At 43.7% G+C, this 20664-nt stretch overlaps 1 protein-coding gene across 1 annotated transcript in view; it reads left to right on the top strand.

The window, feature by feature from the left end:
- Positions 1-17709, top strand: part of HTR7 (5-hydroxytryptamine receptor 7) — a 43791-nt gene extending 26082 nt beyond the window's left edge. Inside the window, exons 2-3 of the mRNA XM_079976370.1 lie at positions 6188-6937; positions 15266-17709. Coding sequence (XP_079832496.1) covers positions 6188-6937; positions 15266-15308 — 793 coding nt within the window. The 3' untranslated portion in view covers positions 15309-17709. The remainder of the gene's footprint in view (positions 1-6187; positions 6938-15265) is intronic.
- The last annotated feature ends 2955 nt before the right edge of the window (positions 17710-20664 follow it).

The following is a 20664-nucleotide window of genomic DNA, read 5'->3' as shown; positions in this document are numbered from 1 at the left end:
GCAGCTGTTCAAACAGCTCAGGACTCGAGGAGTGTGTGCTTGTAGTGTTGGATGTTACTCTTGGCAACTGCATCTTGTTTGACTTGGGCTACAATCCACTCGCTTTGTCCTGCTGAATGTCACAAGGCAGAACCACAATTGGATCGCCTCTCTCTTGTCACTTAAGGGAAGCCATTCTGTATCACCTGTGGTGAAGGGTGAGCAAGAAATGCCTGGAAAGCAGGTGGAGAATTTTGTGCTTTGAAAGGGAAGGGTCCTAGCTCAGCTTTGGATGGTGAAGGCTCCAGACTCAATCCCTGGCATCTCCAGGCAGGACACAGAGAGAACCCTGTCAGAAACCCAGTCAGTCAGTATGGACAATGCCAGTGGCGTAACATGGGTTGCCAGTGCCCGGGGCTGCATGGAGGAAGGGTGGGACGGAGTACACATGCACCTTCAACTGCCTAATAGTGTCTGTATCACCCAGAAGATTGCAGCTGCAGAGATAAGAAAAAAAGAGTCACCTGGAGAAGTCACTTCCTGGTTTGCAAACAGAAGTGTTTTCAGCTTCTCATGCTCCTATGTAAGAATAACAGAGAAATAAGTAGACCAGAGCAGGGGAATCTATGGGCAAAGATGAAGACGTGTCTATTATGAGAGGGTTTAAAAATTTTTCTTTATTCCATTTCATGATAAACATAGATACAGTGGTACCTCGGGTTAAGTATTTAATTTGTTCCGGAGGTACGTACTTGACTTGAAACTGTTCTTAACCTGAAGCACCACTTTAGCTAATGGAGCCTCCTGCTGCCGCCGTGCCACCAAAGCACAATTTCTGTTCTCATCCTGAAGCAAAGTTCTTAACCTGAAGCAATACTTCTGGGTTAGCGGAGTCTGTAACCTGAAGCGTATGTAACCTGAAGCGTATGTAACCCAAGGTACCACTGTACAAATATATATTCCAAGAAAAATGGTGAAAAACCGATAAGCACCTGCATGACTAAGAGAGGGGTTGGAAAAGCTCACTAGTGCAGAAAACAGAAAAAGGATAAGGAAAGGAGGCACAGCAATTATTTGCAGTGGACGTATTGGGAGTTAGAAGTAAATGGTTTCAAAACTCGGCATCTGAGGAAAGAAAGGGCAAAGGAGAAACCCTGCTGTGAAAGCACCTCCGCTGCCAGATTATAAACGACTTTTGAATGAAAGCAGAATGAAGAAGGATCTCGAAAGGGATGAAACGCTTATTTCTGAAGACGGAAATGAGGAAAATGAATAGCCAAGGAAACATACAGAGAGGTAAAAGGAAAATAGAAAGCCATGAGCAGTAGGGGAGCCAAATGAGAAGCGTGTGGATGACAGATAAATGGAGTAAATATATATACACACACACAAGGCTTTTAAAAAGCCATTTGCAAGATAGGGGACTCATTAAAAAAGAATTCAAGACAATCACAGGGACAAAGAAAAGAACACAGGAAGTACAAAAAGACATCAGCGTGGATCATATTAAAATTAGGAAAGGGAAAAAACCTGATGGTGGAGTTGATGCTAAAACTGAGAGATTTGGAGGAAAAAAGCTCCCCTATGTGTAATGTTTGCAAGGCCTGCTTTGATACAGCGTTTTGGTTTTATTGCATCAGAATCTGAAGGTATTCCAGTCCAGGTTTTATCAGCTGCCTAAACAAAGAATCTCTCTCCACTGGTTGGACTTCAGAACCAGGCAGTGATGACAAATTCTGGTATGCTTCACTCTACATTTCCACTTTGAACACTTCTAGGTAGTCATGCTTGCACTGACACTGCACCGTCCTGAGTCCAGGAAGCACACCATCCCATAGAACATACAGTGGTACCTCAGGTTACAGAGGCTTCAGGTTACAGACTCCGCTAACCCAGAAATAGTACCTCGGGTTAAGAACTTTGCTTCAGGATGAGAACAGAAATCGCGCAGCAGCGGCGCGGCAGCAGCGGGAGGCCCCATTAGCTAAAGTGGTGCTTCAGGTTAAGAACAGTTTCAGGTTAAGAACGGACCTCCGGAACGAATTAAGTTCTTAACCCAAAGTACCACTGTAATGTTTGTGATGGTATGGGCAGTAGTCTGATTTTGGTAAAGAAAAGAAGAAAAAAGGTGCCTCTCAAGCTCATGAAGTAATTACTGTAAATCAATATATATTAGTTGTACCTTGGTTTTTGAACAGCTTAGTTCTCGAACGTTTTGGCTCCCGAACACTGCAAACCGGGAAGTGACTGTTCTGATTAGCAAAATATTTTTGGAAGCCAAATATCCAATGGGGCTTCTGCGGCTTCCAATTGGCTGCTGGAACTTCCTGCAGCCAATCAGAAGCTGCACTTGGTTTCTGAATGTTTTGGAAGTCGAACGGACTTCCGGAACAGATTCCGTTTGACTTCCAAGGTATGACTGTATTGCAACTCTGTGAGGGGTAAACTACAGTTCCCATGATTCTTTAGGAGGGGGAAAAATGTGTCAAGTTGCAGATCCTCTCTCAGTGATTTTCTGCACAGGGGCTGGTATATAGGGGTATACAAATCTGCTAGTTTTAGTTCTCTTAAGTTGTCATGTTTCCAGTCTTAAACACAGTGTTCTACATTTCTGCAGCAATCTGTGGTCCCCCCCCAAGCCCCTACCCCAATGAAAATTCAACAGTGTTTCAGTGCAAATTTCCCCCAATACACATATCTTTGTATGCAATTTTGATTAACATAATGTATTTTTGCAAGCAATTTTCTCCAATATATATATAATGCATTTTTCTATATTATTTCCACCAATATATGTACACCAATATTTGCACATTTCCCCCTAATATATGCATTTTCTGTACTTTCTGTATGGTAGGAAAACTGCATTGCAAAATTTGGAAAAGTGTGAATTTCAAAGGATAGAGGTGTTTCAGTTCACGTATTGGTTCAGTAACTGCAAATGAGGTAGATTCTTATCAAAAAGCAAACAAAAATCAAAATTCGTCCTAATGCCTACTGATACATGTATACATTTCTGTTCAGCCATTCTCCAGACTTCCTGCAGAGTAGGTAACTGAATTATTTACTTTGTGTTAAAGAAGAATCTTAGTTTTCAAGGTTAATCGAATGTATATATTGAGGTGAATGGTTTGAGGCATACAAGATTGATGCTGTTTTTATCTTGCAGCTGAAATAGAAGTATTAGTGGGACTAGTTTGATGTATTTTTATGTAGATTAATGTATTTTAATTTCAAATAGCATATTTTGTAGAACCAATATAGTTTTGCACTGACATGTCTTTCTCAATCTAATGCATTTTAATCACGTTGCTCTGTTGCTTGTGCAATTTCTCAAAAATACCTCAGCGCATTAACTTTCATTGGTGGGCACTTCAGAAATATATAATATACATATGATTGACCTTAAATGGGACCGTTTTTAACCCTTAGCCACTTATATTAAAAAATAAAACTCAGTTAGGAAATGGCTAGATGTTCATTAACCTTCCTAAACAGAAGCTTAAAAAATAAAGGATTGGTGAACATTTTACTACCCCAAGCCAAATTCTATTGTATCTAATGGGCTGCTAGTGTGTTAAAACAGTCAAGATCCCAGGATTCCCAGGCATGCACCTCCAGATGGTGGAGACATTGGGTGCCATTCTGGTCCCTGGGCATCTTCGCTTGGCATCAAGTGGCTGATAAAGGTAAAGGACCCCTGACAGTTAAGTCCAGTCACGAACGACTCTGGGGTTGTGGTGCTCATCTCGCTTCACTGACCGAGGGAGCCAATGTTTGTCTGCAGACAGTTTTTCCGGGTCATTTGGCCAGCATGACTAAGTCGCTTCTGGCAAAACCAGAGCAGTGCACAGAAACGCTGTTCACCTTCCTGCCAGAGCGGTACCTATTTATCTACTTGCACTTTGATGTGCTTTTGAACTGCTAGGTTGGCAGGAGCAGGGACCGAACAACAGGAGCTCTCCCCGTCGCGGAGATTCGAACCACCGACCTTCCGATTGGCAAGCCCTAGGCTCAGCCAGGTGCAAAATGTGCCTGGCGCCTGGTGATTTTCTAATGCTGTTGGACTCCCAATTTCCATCATTCCTGACCACTGGCTGGGATGGGAACCCAAAAAACATCTAGATGGTATCACATTGGCTTAGCTTATGAAGTGCCACAAGATTCTTGGTTGTTTTTGCAGGGACAGATGGGCGCTGCTTTCCCACTGAACATAATTCCAAACTGTTGAACTGTCCCATCAGTCTGTCTTGGCAAAACTGTCGAGAAACATGTGGAACATGTGGAACATGTGAAACACAAGCATTTGTTTTATTCTTACCCTATTCCAAAAGCTGCCTGTTCTTTAACAGCAGGGAAGGGCTTACCTGTGGCTTTTCAGATACTGTTGGACTCCAACTCCCATCAGCGCCAGCCAACATGAACAACAGCCAGAGATTATGGGATTTGTAGTTGTAGATGGAAGATGCCAGGTTACCCACCCGATGCTGAGTAGCATTATAAATGGTGTTAGCTTCATGAATTCTTCCATCTTGTAAAGCTTCTTTTTAATCCTGTGTCTGGGATGGAATCTAAAAACACTTGGATGCATTTTATTTAACAAAAAACCATTGATATGAGAATTAAAGCAAGCAGCCCTTTCATGCAGTGAAATGACCACGAAATGCTCCTTTGTTTCAAGTCATTGTAAGCTAATCAAACCGTGGAAGAAATCTGCGTGTTCCAAAATAGTCCCCATAAGAAGCGTGACTCAATAATGCTGTGAAATGCCTTTATTCATTTAAGCAGAATGAAAACATTTAACTCTCTTTGAAATTGATTTTGCCGCATTTAGAACATTTATAAATACCAAAGACTAACATTTTCATTGAAGCTGTTGCTTTATTCTGCTTTGAAGAATCACACCCCAACCCCCGCTCCACCCACATGCAAATTTTTAAAGGCAAGGTTTGAAATGTTTTTTTTTTTGGGGGGGGGGGGGGAGCCCACAGAAGCATTAGGGAGAATGAACTCAAACCAAACTTGGAATGAAAACCGGACCCAATCTTTGTTCCTGAATCAAAATCAGTGGAGACTGATCCATCAGGGAGAATCTGGCATTGCCCCACCAGCCTCAGCCAGCCCCCACCTGCCTACCTTCTTACTTTCAGCTTTTCTAAGGAGTGGCACTTGGCTGTCCATCATCTCAGCTTTGTCCTTGTCTATCTTAGCGGGAAGAAGGATGGGAACAAATGTTGCCTGTCAGTCACTCTGGCTCCACCTCCTCTTGGCCTCTCTCCCAATCACCTTACCAGTCCCAATGGCTACTACTGGCCACCACTATCCTGAAGCCCTCTCTGTAGAGCCTAAAATAATAGTTATTGGTGCCAATGCAGATCCCCCCCCCATGGCAAAACCAGTATCCTGGCCACCACTATCCTGAAGCCCTCTCTGTAGAGCCTAAAATAATAGTTATTGGTGCCAATGCAGATCCCCCCCCCCAAGTCAAAACCAGTTTCAAAGGAGGATTATCCTTGGGACAAAGGCAGGGAAGAAAAGGTTTATATTTTCCCACCCTGCGCCCATGTTTGCTCTGAACCTGGTAATTATCATCCTTCCCAATGCATGCTTTTGCATTAAAAAAAAAATACCTGCCCATTGAATGTCTAGTTTGGCTCTGACCATGAAGATAATCAGCCTCTGAGTAGAAATGGGAAAAGACAGCATTTCTGTATGCTCTCACTTGCTACAGTGTTCAGCCTGTTTTTACATTGCGGAAGCCTTTCTCTCGATCCTTTGACCTAAAGGCCAACCAGTATGGAGCGGTATACAGTACTGGACAGTTGCAGTCCTATTTTGGCATTTCCCATCATGCAACTCCCAAACCCCTGAAGATGGGTTGCTGTAAAGCACACTTAAAAAGCTGCACAAAAGAAACCAAAAACTGGAATTGTTTCATGCAAGAGAGAGAGAGAGAATAAAATCTGGTTGGCATTACCTTTTACTCTCCTGCTTGCTAGTTACCCTAGAAATTGGGTGTTTTAAAGATCCATGCTGGTATGAAATGCAAACTCCTTGATTAATCTTTTGTTTGCAGGTCAAATTCTTAGTACTAGCTACAGTTTAGCCTGCAGGGCTCCCCGCTGCAAGTTACAACAGCAGTGGTTTTGCCCGCAAACTTTGTAACTAACGAAAGGCACACTAACTCTGCTTTCTCTCTGCTTTCTAGGTACCTTGGAATCACCAGGCCCCTCACCTATCCCGTCAGGCAGAATGGGAAGTGTATGGCTAAAATGATCCTGAGCGTGTGGCTGCTGTCGGCTTCAATTACTTTGCCACCCCTCTTTGGCTGGGCTCAGAATATCAACGACAACAAAGTTTGCCTCATCAGCCAAGACTTTGGTTACACTATTTATTCCACGGCGGTGGCGTTTTACATTCCCATGTCCGTGATGCTTTTCATGTACTACCAGATCTTCAAAGCCGCCAAGAAGAGTGCGGCCAAACATAAGTTCGCCGGTTTCCCCCGCCCTGAAGAAAATGAAGGGATCGTTTCAGCGAACGGCATCGCGAAACTGCACAAGGAATCGGAAGAGTGCACAAATTTTTCGCGGCTGCTTAAGCACGAGCGGAAGAACATCTCCATCTTCAAAAGAGAGCAGAAAGCTGCCACCACCCTGGGGATTGTTGTCGGAGCGTTTACGGTGTGCTGGCTGCCGTTTTTCATACTTTCCACCGCCAGACCCTTTATCTGCGGGACGTCTTGCAGTTGTATCCCCCTGTGGGTCGAGAGGACATTTCTCTGGTTGGGTTATGCAAACTCTCTCATCAACCCCTTTATATATGCCTTCTTCAATCGGGACCTGAGGACAACCTATCGCAATCTGCTGCAATGCAGATATAGGAATATCAACCGTAAGCTATCGGCCGCAGGCATGCACGAGGCCCTGAAGCTTGCTGAAAAGCCAGAGTTTGTTCTGTAAGGTCATTTTGCCTTTTATTACACTTATTTGCTGGTTCTTTGTGTAAGCTTTCTCTTCCAAGTAACACCAAATACAGATAAGAATGATTGTGTCTGATTGCAGATTATTCTCTTTTAGTTGAAAATTTCTGTCAGTCTTATCCCAGTTTGTTGTAGCTTTCCCCTCAAGAATCTGGAGAGAATGCTAAGAATTAGAGTTCCCTTTTCTACCCAACTACAGTTGCCCCAGAAAGACAGAATAACAACTAAATAAGTTCATGTGTGAGTGCTTAGCATCATCATAGTATTTGGATACCCCAGTACCAAAATTCTTTGTATTAAAGCAGTCGTATGTGAAGAGGGTGGGTTGTTTTTTTTAAAAGATAGTGAGCATCTTAATTTAGGATGTCTGTCTGAAGATCTTCTAGTGTGTAGCTATACAAAACTGTGTTACTCCGAACTTGGTAGCTGCTTATACTTTTTTTTCCAGGAGAGCATAACCACAAACTAGCCATCAGGCCTAATAGCTGTGGGCACATAGCTGTTGGATGCTGCCATTGATTGGCTCCCATTGCTATTTCCTGCACTCCTCAGATTACCAGCAAAATCTGGTGAATGATCCATGGAGCATTTTGTCCAAATGATTAGGTGCATGCCTGCTTGATGTCTTCTAGGCTTATTTTTCACTGTTTCTTGAAGTTTAGCTTGACAATGCGTTTAGAAAGCATAAGAGTTTCGTAGGACAGATGGACCCCAAATAAACAATAGTTTTGCTGATCACAGCCTATGAGCAGAATCTCAACATTATTTACTTTGAGTCAGTCCCAAAGACTTTTTATAGAACAATAAGTGGATTCGGGATTGCAGGGTCCGCTGAGGCTAACTGTTGCTAAAGATGCATCTTTCAACCCTGGGACCTTGACCAAAATCCTTGCTGATCCTCTACTGAAGTTGAGAAACTAACAAAAAGAAGCAGTGCTGTCTTGAGAGCTTTGGTACATTACTATTATTTGAAATCATTGGAACGACAAACATAGACAACTGGGTGAACTGTATAACTGGGGTGAGGAACTTTTGGTCCGCCAGATGGCGATAGACTCCAACTCCCATCAGCCCCAGGCAGCATGGCCAATAGTAACCGATGATGGGAGTTGGAGTTCAGCAGGAGGGCCACAGGTTCCATAGTCCTATTGTATATGATGTGATCCAGTGGGCCCTTTTAGGCATGTACAAAAACATGCACACTTGCAGTGGTGCATAGATAGCCAGTGCTGCTGACTACAACTCCCACCATCCCTGATTACTGGCCATACTACTCAGGGCTGATGGGAGTTGTTGTCCAAAAAATCTGAAGCTATGACGTTGACTTACACTTGCACTGGGATATCATTTTCTCTCTCTTTCTTTTCCTTTTGGCAGAAGAACTTGGTACTCTGCTGGGCTATTTCTGGTGCTACCCTGCTTTTGGGGGACAATCTGTTCAGTAGCACAGTGGTCTCAAAAGCCTGACTGCACATACCAACTTCTCTGCACAGCCCTCTGTCCATGTTGCGTAGATAAGGAACAGGATGTCTCCTTCCTCTGCTGTTAGTGGGAATGAGGCCTGTGTGATCTGTTCAGGTGTTTGCTCAGGTGGTCTATTGGCAGGACTTTGCCTGAGAGCATCTGCTTCTTTGTAGGAAAATTGGCCCTGTGTGCTCTCTCGTTCAGCCATAATTCTGAAGAAAGGAAGTTATTGTGCTCTCCCTCTCTCCCTTATTAGGGGCATGAAAGCTATCAAGTGAAAGTAATACTAGGCACCAGAACATGATGAACAATGGCAGGAGTGATGTCAGGGTTGTTGCTTTCAGATCATTTTTGTTTTATGTTTTGCCCAGGTAGCGTTTCTTGGGGGTGTGGGGGCAGAGGAATTTGCTTTTGCATTGTGGTATTTTGATATATTTATTTACTGTTGTTTTGTTGCATTAGTTTTATTTTATACTTTTGTGCACTGCTCTGGAATATTTTGATGAAGGGTGGTTAATAAATATTTCAAACACTAATATGTATTTAGAAGGATGTCTATTTAGAAATACAAGTTGGTTTCCTTAAGACATGCAGTTTTTCTGCATTGCTTTCATGGGTGGTCTTCAGAAAACCTCATTGGCTTTGGACATCCCTAGAAAGTGGGGTGCAGGTGGAGGATCCCGGGAACAATGAGTGGCATGGCTACCATCCAGCAGCATCCCCTGTGCACTCCTGCTGCCTTCTGCCTGGCAATTTCAGCCACTAAACTCAGCCTGCCAACGTCCACAGGTTTCATCTGTTCATGAATATCCACCACTTTCCTTCCACACATCACCTTTGAGCACATACACGCATGATTTGCCTCAACACACAAACAAACAAACACATGCCAGCTGACTTCATGAAGAATGCCAACGGACTCATGCACTCATCTTTCATGCTCCACTCATTCACATTAGTACTCTGGCTTTGACTCACAAATAACCATTGGCTTCTGTCAACGGACTTCTGAAGATGAGCTTCAACCAAGCTTACATCTGCAAACATCAGCCTGCTTCCGCTTTACGGCACCTAGCAGCTTCCGAATGTGAATTCCATTGGCTTCCATCCACCAACACCTGCCAGCTTCTGCTGGGTCCCTCGCCAGACATCGGCCAGCTTCCTACCATGGATATCAGCCACCTTCCCATGATCCCACTCGTTTGCAATCCCACTCAGTGAGCAAATTTGCCTTATTATAGCACTCTGTAGCCAGATGACCACCACCTTCCATTTGCCCACTCGCTTCCTCCACATGGAAGAAGACCAAGCAATGAGGCATGCCACAGTGGGGTCCCCACTGTGTCCTGGTGAGGAAGAGGACTTTAAATCAACAGACCTTTCGCTTGGCTCACCTTTGTATTCACTCACCTGCTTTGTGCTTTTGTCATGTCACCAAAAGTCCACAGCTAATGGCAATGTTTGGAGAGGCACCATCATAATCTCTTCAGGCCTCTCAATCCTGGGTGTGCGCCTCAGCAGTGATCTATTGGTGCGCTTATTATTAATAAGGATTTGTAGCCCACCCTTCGTCTGTAGTGATACCAGGGAGAAGTACACCATAAAACTAGGGTTCTGGGACCTTTTCCAGTGCATTGACCACATTTCTTTGAGGGCAACCATCCGGGCTCTGTATGTGAATGGCGGGTAGGGTCAGAGGCAGAGAGGAGCGAAGCAATGGATGCGACACTTACCCTCGCACAGTAGGCTCTAGTCCAGCTGTACAAAAGCCAGAGGTTTCTACACACACACCACTCCATATTTCCTCCAGTTAAGCAGGAACCATTATCACAGTTCACGAAAACATTCCAACCAGGCGAAAGCAATCAAGGAAGGTGTGGAGAAGGGCCAGGAAGTGGGGAATGGCCTTGGGAGAGTCCTGGGTGCCAGACAGAGGCCCCTACAGGCTGAAGGTTTCCTACCCATGCCATAAAATTGAAGATTAAAAAAAACCTCCACCCTGCCACTGGGTTATTTGAGACCACCCTAAAACTTAGCATCATGGAGGAAGATCACCTGGAAAGTATGTAGACGCAAGTGGGGATGCTGGTGAAATTCTTAATGTTCATTTTTCAAAGTATCTTCACCTATTTGTTTACATTGCTGTTTAGACCACATGCAAGCATAGCTTTTGATTTTCCACTCCACAGATGGTGTTCCGTATTTGTTCAGGGTAAGAGACGTGCCAAATGATTTGAAATAAATCTGCTGCAGGCAGTCGCTGAGCTGAGGATTTGCTTATTAAATGGATGAAGCCGTTGCTTTATCAGAGGCACTTGTTGGCAGGAAAGGGGGAAGACCGCGGTGGTTGTTTTCTTTTTAAAAATGCTAAATGACTCTTGTCGAGCTTCAAAATTCATTGTGGGTCCTAAAGGTAGGGTTTATCAGGGCCTACCATCCTGCGGAGGTCATGCTTTGGCTCTTTAGGTAAACAAGCCAAACTGTTTATTTCAAATATAGTTTGGGGAAAGTAGGGAAACTAAATAACCTATGTTGTATGAAAAGGAATCTGTTTCAGCCCACATTGCAGCTCCTTCTATCATTTCTTTTGGAAACGTGGACAATCCTGGCGTGCAGAAGAACTGCAGCTGAGGGATTCCCCCGCTGCCCATGTAGTTTTGGGAAAGGCCCGTTCTTCCAGATTTGCAGTGGCCTCTTTTTAAATTTCTCAGCCTTACACCCAGAATGTTCTGCTTGTAACCTACAGCTGCTGCCTTCCTGAGGCTGTCACAGCCTTGGCTCCTCCTCTGTTTGATTCTGCGGGGCTCAGGCCTGGGTCGCTGACCAGGGCTTTCCCAAGGGGACAGCTTCTGTCCTTTGTAAAAGATTGCAGTCATTTGTATGCATTACTTGGGAGTAAGCCCCATTGAACTTGCAGCCCAACCCTATGCAGGTTTTACTTGGAAAATAAGTAAGCCTGCATAAGCTGGCAGCCTCCGTGAGACTTTGCTTCTGAGTAAACATGCGCAGAGTTGTAAGAGATCTAGAGTAGCCAGGAATCCTGTTCCAGCCAGTGGTGCCATCAGGGGAAGACTTTGGGGCGAATTTCCAAGGCTCCCAAGGCAGCAGGGCTGGCTTATACCACATTTTCAGTAGTAAGTAAAGTAATGCAAAGTTACCTAACTGCACCGCTTGTTCTTTCTGGAATGATAATCTTTGTACAGGAACATATTTCAATTTCTAACGGGCAAACATATGGTTCTTACTGATGGTCAGTCATTCTTAACATAAAATGGTAAAAAAAGAGTACTTTTTGGTTCATTTTGTCTTGATTCATTTACTGACCTTTATTATTTATTATTCCTTCCTTCTGAAACTAGTTTTGACCTTGGATAAAACCACATGGTTAGTTAATTTCATTTCTAATGTCTATTTTCGTTTTGATTTCAAAACTTAAGCTTGTCTATTTTCTAATAAAATGAAAGCCAAACCCTGCGTGCATCGTATTCTGACGTCTGTTGCAAATCTTCACCCAATGTGCTTGGTCATGTATCACCTCTGGCCCTTCCCCACCAGAGTAGGATGCTTAGAGTGATGGGGTACCAAAGAACATACTGTGTGTATGTAATGGGGTTTTCCCCCTGCTGATATGCCTGCTTGTTTGTGTTCTTTAGGGCAAAACTACACCCTACTACAAAGAACATGGAGCTGCTGCTGAACACACCATCCCTGGGTTGACTCTTGTCCCCATCCCCCATCCTCTGGGGATTTCATTCAACTTAACCCATATCCCTACATCATTGCAGTGTGCATTTCTCCAGCCCACTCAAAACTTATCCGCTGATGGAAGGAAATGCACTTTGTAATGACTTTGTGGGCACAGCACATGTTAAACCAGATGTTTATGGAGAGAAAAGGAAGCCCCATTTTCTGTGTAGCATGTAGTTCTACCCTTAGGGCTAAATCCTGAATCTCTGTACATCCAAGTTGCTGGGCGTTGGGCAGTGAAACACTTGCCCTCTCTCAGAGAATGCATGCCATCTCCTCTGTTTCCTCAAAAAAGTAAGCAGAGAGAAATGAATTCTGCCTTCAAAGGACCGTTGGTAGGCTTGAATGACAGAATACTTGGTAGCCTTGAGGACAAATACCCCTCTGTTGCATATGGGGGGGGGGATTCTATGTGCAAAATATTGTTGCACATGAAACTGCAAATACTCCTACATATTGACTTGGCTCAATCTTGGGTTTGTTTTTTAACCAGCGCTGGAGAAAGTGGCAGGATTTGGCCTTTGTCTTCTTTCACTATTGTGACAGTGTTGCTTTACGTATGTCAGTAAACAGAGCTAGAAAAGTACTTCCAGTTCCTAAGTGCCTTGCAATGCAACTGAGGGCTTGTCCAAGAGGTTTTCCCCTTGCCCTACTCCTTTCCAAGGGAAAAGCTGCTCTTTCGTGATAGAGCAGAACAACTGGCAATCTGGGGGAAACCTGAATTGCTGTTTGCTCTGACTGAGCAGCAAAGAGCAGTTTTCCCTGGCAGAAAGCAGTGAGACAAGAAGTGTGGATAAGTCCTCAGTGCTCATTTGCTCAGAAGAAAGTTTCACTGTGTCTGGTGGGACTTACTCCATCCCTTGCAAACATGTTTTGGACCACAGCCTTAAATGTCTTTTGAGCTCTACCCGCAATTGTTGGGCACTATTTGCATGCTATTATTAGATGAACGCATTATTATTAGAGGGACGCAGGTGGCGCTGTGGGTTAAAGCCTCAGCGCCTAGGACTTGCCGATCGAAAGGTCGGCGGTTCGAATCCCTGCGGCGGGGTGCGCTCCCGCTGCTCGGTCCCAGCGCCTGCCAACCTAGCAGTTCGAAAGCACCTCCGGGTGCAAGTAGATAAATAGGGACCGCTTACCAGCGGGAAGGTAAATGGCGTTTCCGTGTGCGGCTCTGGCTCGCCAGAGCAGCGATGTCACGCTGGCCACGTGACCCGGAAGTGTCTCCGGACAGCGCTGGCCCCTGGCCTCTTAAGTGAGATGGGCGCACAACCCCAGAGTCTGTCAAGACTGGCCCGTACGGGCAGGGGTACCTTTACCTTTACCTTTATTAGATGAACAAGAATAATTTTCAACACCTCTGTGTTGGCACTTAGTTTCAGTGGGAGGAAGTCTTTCTTCTCGCCAACCTAGCTAGAAATCTTTCTATACAGGAACTTTCCAGAAAGCTGAACTCCATGCTGCCACAAGCAAGCCCATGTTTCCAAACATGTGACTGTCAAGCTTAGCATAGGAACAGGGCAATTAGCAAAGAGGAGGTGCTTCCAGGACCACTGTTTTCCCTAAATAAATGCCCATCTTGGGATGTTTATTCCACCCAGAAATTGGTGTATTTCTATTCTTGGAGTACAGTTGGAGGAAAAACAGGTTTAATGGAAAGTATTAAACATCTCCTGAAGACCCATCTATTTCTGTGGCTCATAAGATTGATCACATAGCTCTATTTTATTATTTATTGACATTTCACAGAATGTTTTATTCATGTGTTCTTTGGTTTTACTTATGTATTTCTCTGTATTTCTGATTATAATGTTGAATATAGAGGTGGGGAATCCCACTCGTTTTACTCTGAAAAAGGTAATCCTTTCATTAGCGTTACAGGGCAAACACACAATTGGGATTCCTGGGTTGCATCCAAAGATACATTTAAGGAAGTTTGTGGAAGAAGAGTGTTTCTAATAAGACACATTGAATAGGTTAAGGCTTAATCTATTGATCATGAATGACATGCTATGAAGCAATGAGAGGTATGGATCTTAAGGCAAATTAACTTGAAATTCACAGAAGGAAAGTTTCCCATTTCCTCCTCCTCTCCGAATCTGATTTTGCCCTGCCCCCAGCCACTGAAAAGTCCTTCTGAATAATCTCTCTTTCTCTCTTTCTCTCTTTCTCTGTGTGTGTGTGTCCTGGGGGAAGGAGGCCTAGGAAACATCTGTAAATTCAATTAAGTCAACATATTTTGGATTTAAGCCTGATTTGGGGAGATTGTTTCTAAGCAATTTTGCTTCCTTTCGCCATAACTTTGTCTCAGTCTGTAGTCTGCTTTCTTGTTTTCGTTTTACAAAAATTCCTAGGAACCATTGTTATTCAAGACACCTACAGTATCCTATCTCATCAGCGTCCTAGCCCCTCAACTAAGTTCTGTGCCTTGGTCACATAAAAATGTGACAAAGAGACCAGAATATATATATACACACACACATATACAGGCAACTCCCCGTTTGCGTGGGGGTTGAGACCATTGATAAGTAGAGGCCTGCAACATTTCTGAGCTGATGTTTGGCAGGGTGAGTCAGGAGCATCGCAGCTCTATCCTGTGTCCTTCCTCTTCCCTTTTTCCCTTGTAGTCATCACTCAGAAAACCCCTATTGACTGATTTTCACCTTAGACAAATAACCCCCACTTGTGTTGTGTTGTGATTGTCCCCAGCCTCCCAGAAATCAATCAGATAGGGACACATCCATCAAGTGGGAACTTCTGATCAGAACCTGCAGTGATAGCTGTCTCCTAAGCACTGGTCTCTCACCTATCCATTTAACCTTTAGATCACTTCACTTGTTCTTGAACAATTCTGAGTAGGCTTCCTGTTGATCCTACCTTGCTTTCTGAACCAACCAAATTCTGTCTGTATCCTACTTGACCTCCATCTTTCAAAGGGCCGGTTCCTAAAAGTCTCCTATGACCTGTCATGCCCACCCTTGACATGTCATAGGACTCCCCGAAGGGACAGGGAATCTTCTTCTGTACACTATGATTATAAGTTAAAGAACATTCATCTTGATATATTTCTGTGGTTTTTATTTCTTGAAACAGGAGGAGCTCTGATTACTCAAGAAAAAAGAGCCATGACTTATGACTGGATGCAGATGAAACAGTCATATAATGAATAAGGCACTGCTGCACAAGGAACAGCATTGAAGATCCAACCTGCAAGGAGAATGTGATGGGCTCAGGAAACACACAGGGTCTTCTTGGGAAGGGGATACTGTAAAGAAAGTCAATGAGCTTGGTATATTGTATTAAATGTACTTCAGCGGAATACAGTGACATCTCTTTTGATCGCCTTTTCTTTTCTTCAGCTGAACCGATGACCATTGTGTACAAATAAACCATTTTCTTTGTCTGTGGGTGGGGGGAAGAGAATATGACAAGATTGCATAGGCAATAAGCAGTTGGATGCATGACTGAAATGGCGAGGGAGATCCCTCTCAGGTGTGCCTTATTGTGAGGGGCTCGCTCTACTTGTCCTGCCAACCCAATGACTTTGCCAACTGGCCCTGTTAGTTGTTCTTTTATAAACCTTTCAACAAGAGTAGGCAAAATTTCACCCTGGGTATCAATATTTCCCTCACAAGGAGAAATAATCGAAAAGCTGTGGCAACAGAAGAAACTCTAGATGGGGACTGGAGGCTGAGGCCTGTATCCAATGCAATGCTAAGTAGCCATCATCTCCCTCAGCACCAGGATTTCCATTTGTGTAATTAGACCTCCCCTCCCATGTTCCTCAAATCTGCTCTGGAGATTTGAGGGACACCCCAGATCAGATTTAGGGGGTGCACAGGGGGAGGAGAGAGGGGAAAGTCCCATTATGCAAGTGGAACTCCTTGTGGGGATGGGACAGTTGCTTAATGCTGCATTGGATACAAGTCTGTGCAACCTTTCATCTTTATCAGTCAATGTAAAATATAAAGATCACTTGGTTACAGTTTTTTAACAACTTGTTTCTGACCAGGAAGACAAAATAGGAAGGGTAACAACACAGCTTTAGTTTATTTTTTGCACATTCCACCTCAGCCCCCTTTTTTGCTCACTTCCTTTCCAACTTGCTTCTCTTCCTGTTGCTGAGAATCATGGGAAGTGTAGACACCACTAGATTTATATTATATAAGCTTTCTTGAAAGTCTATGCTTTGCCAACTTGTCGATGGTTTGGAGGCACAAATAGGAAATAAACTTGCAGCGGTTTAGATATACCAGTTTCCTAGTGCTATGAATATCCAGGAAGGGACTATGATACAGAATGCATTTTGCAGGGTTGTTAATGTTTTCCAAGCAAAGAATTATGGTTGTGAAGATGCTTGCCACTGCAAGGTGCGGAATATTCTGGGCTGGCTCCAATGCACAAAAGGTTAGCCAGGCTTGTCTCAGATGAGAAGATGCAGCACAACCCTAACCATGGTTTACTCAAAAGGGTGTCCAGATTTAATCCCAGGTAAGTATGCTTAGACTTACAACCATAGTGCGAAAAGATATCTTAATTGTGTGTAAAGAAATTAAAGTGCATGCTTCAAAAATGTAATTAGCTGCTGCAGAGGGAACAGAATTAGGACTCACCAACACCGCAGGCCTGTAAGAAATTATCCCCAGTGCTTACCTGGGATGGAAGTTTCCATTTAAAGATTTTTGTCAGAACTGTGGTGGGCCTGGGATGGAATTGAAACACCCCCCCACACACTTTGCATCCTGGTTCTGAACCTAGCTCAATAACCCACCCACCCAAGACATGGCAGCTATTTAAATTGTTTAAAAGATGCACATTAACTCCTTGGATGCAGTTAACATCGTATCTAGTTTGACCCTTGGCTAACATGTCCCATTGATTTCCTTTGGGCTTTAGTGCAACTGATATTGAGCTGGTTGACATGTAATGCCAAGAGAACGAAGGCATAGCTTGAACGCATACACTCCTTGGGAAGGAGATTGTGGCTGCTTCGCTCTTCCTGAAGTTCTTGTTGCTGTGTTGCTGTGAGCTAAGCCATGGTTAGGCTTAGCATTTTACCACATGGTTTGTCTTGCTCCAGACAAGGATGAGCTGTGGCCAAGGTTTGTTCTTGGGTTTACAGCTCATGCTTTGTCTGGAGGAGACGAAGGCACACCGTAGCTTAGCTGCAAGCTGTGTGGCCAGCAGGAGGACCAAGGGAGGTTTGTGTTCTGTGTGAATCGGTTCATTCTCTGTATTTGGCCAATGTCTGGCTAAAGAAGAAGGGACAAAAGGATAAAAATGAGATCTACTCAAAAGCAGCCATCGGGTCTAAAATAGGAAAATCATTTCTCTTTGACATAGAAGGTAATTTAAATGGTGATAGTGAATCACTGGACTATATTAGGAAAATATAGGGCTACAGTGAATTCGTTGCAGATGATTCAACAAGCAAAACCCAATATATTCAACGCAACCCTTAATTTATGTGTCTGTTATCCTATTTCAATGTCATTTCGGGGTGTGCTAAAATGTGTTAATAAATTATATGAATGGTATGATTTCAGCAGCTTTCTGTGTACTGTATTTCCTGTTCTTATGTGTAGATACCCCTTTTTTCACAGAGAACCATGTTTGTTGCCTTGAACTTCATGAGACCGAGGGTCACATCTGTCCTTTGTAGTGATAACAATAAATAATATTACCCAGACAACATTCTGTCAAAGCTTGCTAGAAGTGCATCCATACTTCATTATCAGCATTCATTGCACTGGTTCCTGCATACATAAATGAATGCCTTTTGCTAATTAAGACTGATTTCCTCAAATGAATGGGTTACATTGCAGATAGATCTGAATGGAATCCATGATGTGAGAGTGATAGAATGAGTGTCTGTCAGCCTTAATATTTCCATATAGGAGAATGGGAAAGCTCTGATCAGGCAGATTGAGAACAACAGCAGAACAGTCTTCTTGCAATGGGCTCCCACACTCAAGATTAAATGTGGGGACCTTATTGTATTATGAAAGAGAGGAAATCAAAAGGCTACACCTCTAGGATGATCTGTGCCATGGTGATTCAGCACAGAGTGGTCCTTGCACAGCTGTCACTGTTATCATTGACCATTCAAAGAGCACCAATAAAAGGAAAGCTATCTGGTTGTTGTTGTTAATTGCATTCTACATCCCTATCACAAGGTGATGAACAAAATATAGTGAAAATGGTCAAATATAGTTAAAAACAACAGAAGTGGAATTTTAAAAGCAATACAAAATGGACACCCACAGCAGAGACCTATTCATTCAACTGAGAAAGCTTGTTGGATCAAACAAACAAAAATATTCAGTTTGTTTCCAGGAAGTGCAGGTAATTGCAGAATTTCATCGCGGCTGTGTTGGATTTCTACCCCATTTCCAAGGCAAAACAGTGTCCTTTCAAGGGGTGCAAAATGAACTTGTACTACTTGTTCAAAGCTTGTATTCCTCATTCTGCAGCTTTGGTGAAAGCTTAGAAAAAACACTAAAAAACTTAACAGGGCCATTTCTTTCTCTTTTATTACATGATCCTAAGAATACTGGGCCGCATTTAGTGAACCTGGTGATGCACAAAGTTTCATAGCCAATGGAATTTTACCAGTAAAGGCAAAAAAAGGCAACATATTGTCCTAGTTCTTAAGTTGTGATGTAGCTCTAGTTGTTCCAGAATGCACACTAGATGTGTATCAGAATGTCCATTCAAGCATATACCCCACTGAAATCAATGGAGAGACCATAGATGTGTTCACCAAATTGCCCCCTGCAGTCAATTAATGTGGGGGACTAAGGGGAATGTGCTTACCAGCCATGCCACCAGTGGCTGCACACATTCAGTGTTAATGCGAAATGGGTCTTAAGCACACATAGCTCCTCTACCAGTCTGGGAAGTCTAGCTGATCGAGACTTTGTACACAACATGCTGGGAGTAAAGCAACAGCACTTGCAATAAGTTACCTGAACCAGTCAGGGGCAATATACAAAAAGAGAACCTGTTTTTCCTCCTCACTCATCCCTTCTCTCATAGTAACTACTTTTCTGGCTTTTACTTCCTTCCTGCTTTTTCTCCAAGTCAGTTCCAGCCACTTACAGTAGGATATAGTTTGTGCTCATGCCTCCATATCAGCCGCAAGCAGAACAAGCCTGTACCTTGGTTGCTGAACACCTTGGAACTCCTACATTTTGACTCCCAAACGACTGAAAACTGGAAGTACGTGTTGCAGTTTTCGAACGGTTTTCGGAAGCTGAACATCCGGTATGGCTTCCGATTGGCTGCAGGAGCTTCCCGCAGCCAATCAAAAGCCACGTTTTGGTTTCTGAATGTTTTGGAAGTTGAACCGACTTCCGGAACGGATTCTGTTCGACTTCCAAGGTACCACTGTACTCAGAATGGCTTTGTTTGCTGATAAACCTCATGTTTCTTTATCCTTCCAACCGGAGGAAGAAGAAGAAGAAGAGGAGGAGGAGGAGGACGAGTAGTAGTAGTAGTAGTAGTAGTAGTAGTAGTTTGGATATTATATCCCACTTTATCACTACCCAAAGGGGTCTCAAAGCGGCTAACATTCTCCTTTCCCTTCCTCCCCCACAACAAACACTCTGTAAGGTGAGTGGGGCTGAGAGACTTCAAAGAAGTGTGACTGGCCCAAGGTCACCAAGCAGCTGCATGTGGAAGAGCGGAGACGCGAACCCGGTTCACCAGATTACAAGTCTACTGCTCTTAACCACTGCACCACACTGGCTCTTACCAGACTCTTTCTGTACACCACTGCACTATATTTACCAAACTCTCAGCACACCTTACATTTAAAGCACCCAAAGAATCCTGGGAACTGCTAGGAATTGTTACTCTGTGAGTGGAAATGATAGTTCCCCTGATTCTTTGTAGCTGGTGTGTGCCCTCAATATATGCTGTGCATGCAGCCCAACAGTTCTGACTGGGTAAAGGAGGCAGATGCATATACAGCCATGTGCCACTTTCTTCTGCCAAAGACATGGCTGCCAGGGATGGCCAGGGTGCAGGGTGGCTTGGGAGAGATGTGACTTGTGGGCACATTCCTGCTACCCACTTAAAACATCAGCTCAACTTCTCTGCACTTGAGTGCCCCAAGCTAATACTATTTGCTTTGCTGCATTGCCTTCATTTTATTGCCTTGGTTGCCAAGGCAACAGGGCTACTTTCCCCTTCCCTAAACACTTCCCTAACTTTTCGAGCACCCTCTGAAAATTTGCCAAAAATGAGTATTTGAAAGGTGCACAAAAAGCGTTCTCAAAACTCAGTGGCCCGGTTTGGCTCCACTCTAGCTTTTTTTATAGATTGCCATGGAAACAGGGAATCGGAAAGATTACTCCTTGCCAACCGCTTGTGGTGGGTCTTATTAATTTCTTTAATAGAATCGCTACATCCAGCTCAGGCATAGCCCTCCAGATGTTGTTGGACTCCAACTCCCATCAGCCTCCCAGCCAGCATGGACAATGGTCAGG

Source organism: Podarcis cretensis (genome assembly GCF_951804945.1).
Source record: "Podarcis cretensis genome assembly, chromosome: 5".
NCBI lineage: Eukaryota > Metazoa > Chordata > Lepidosauria > Squamata > Lacertidae > Podarcis > Podarcis cretensis.
The sequence above is the reverse complement of the archived record's forward strand: the minus strand, read 5'-3'. Positions and strand labels throughout refer to the sequence as shown.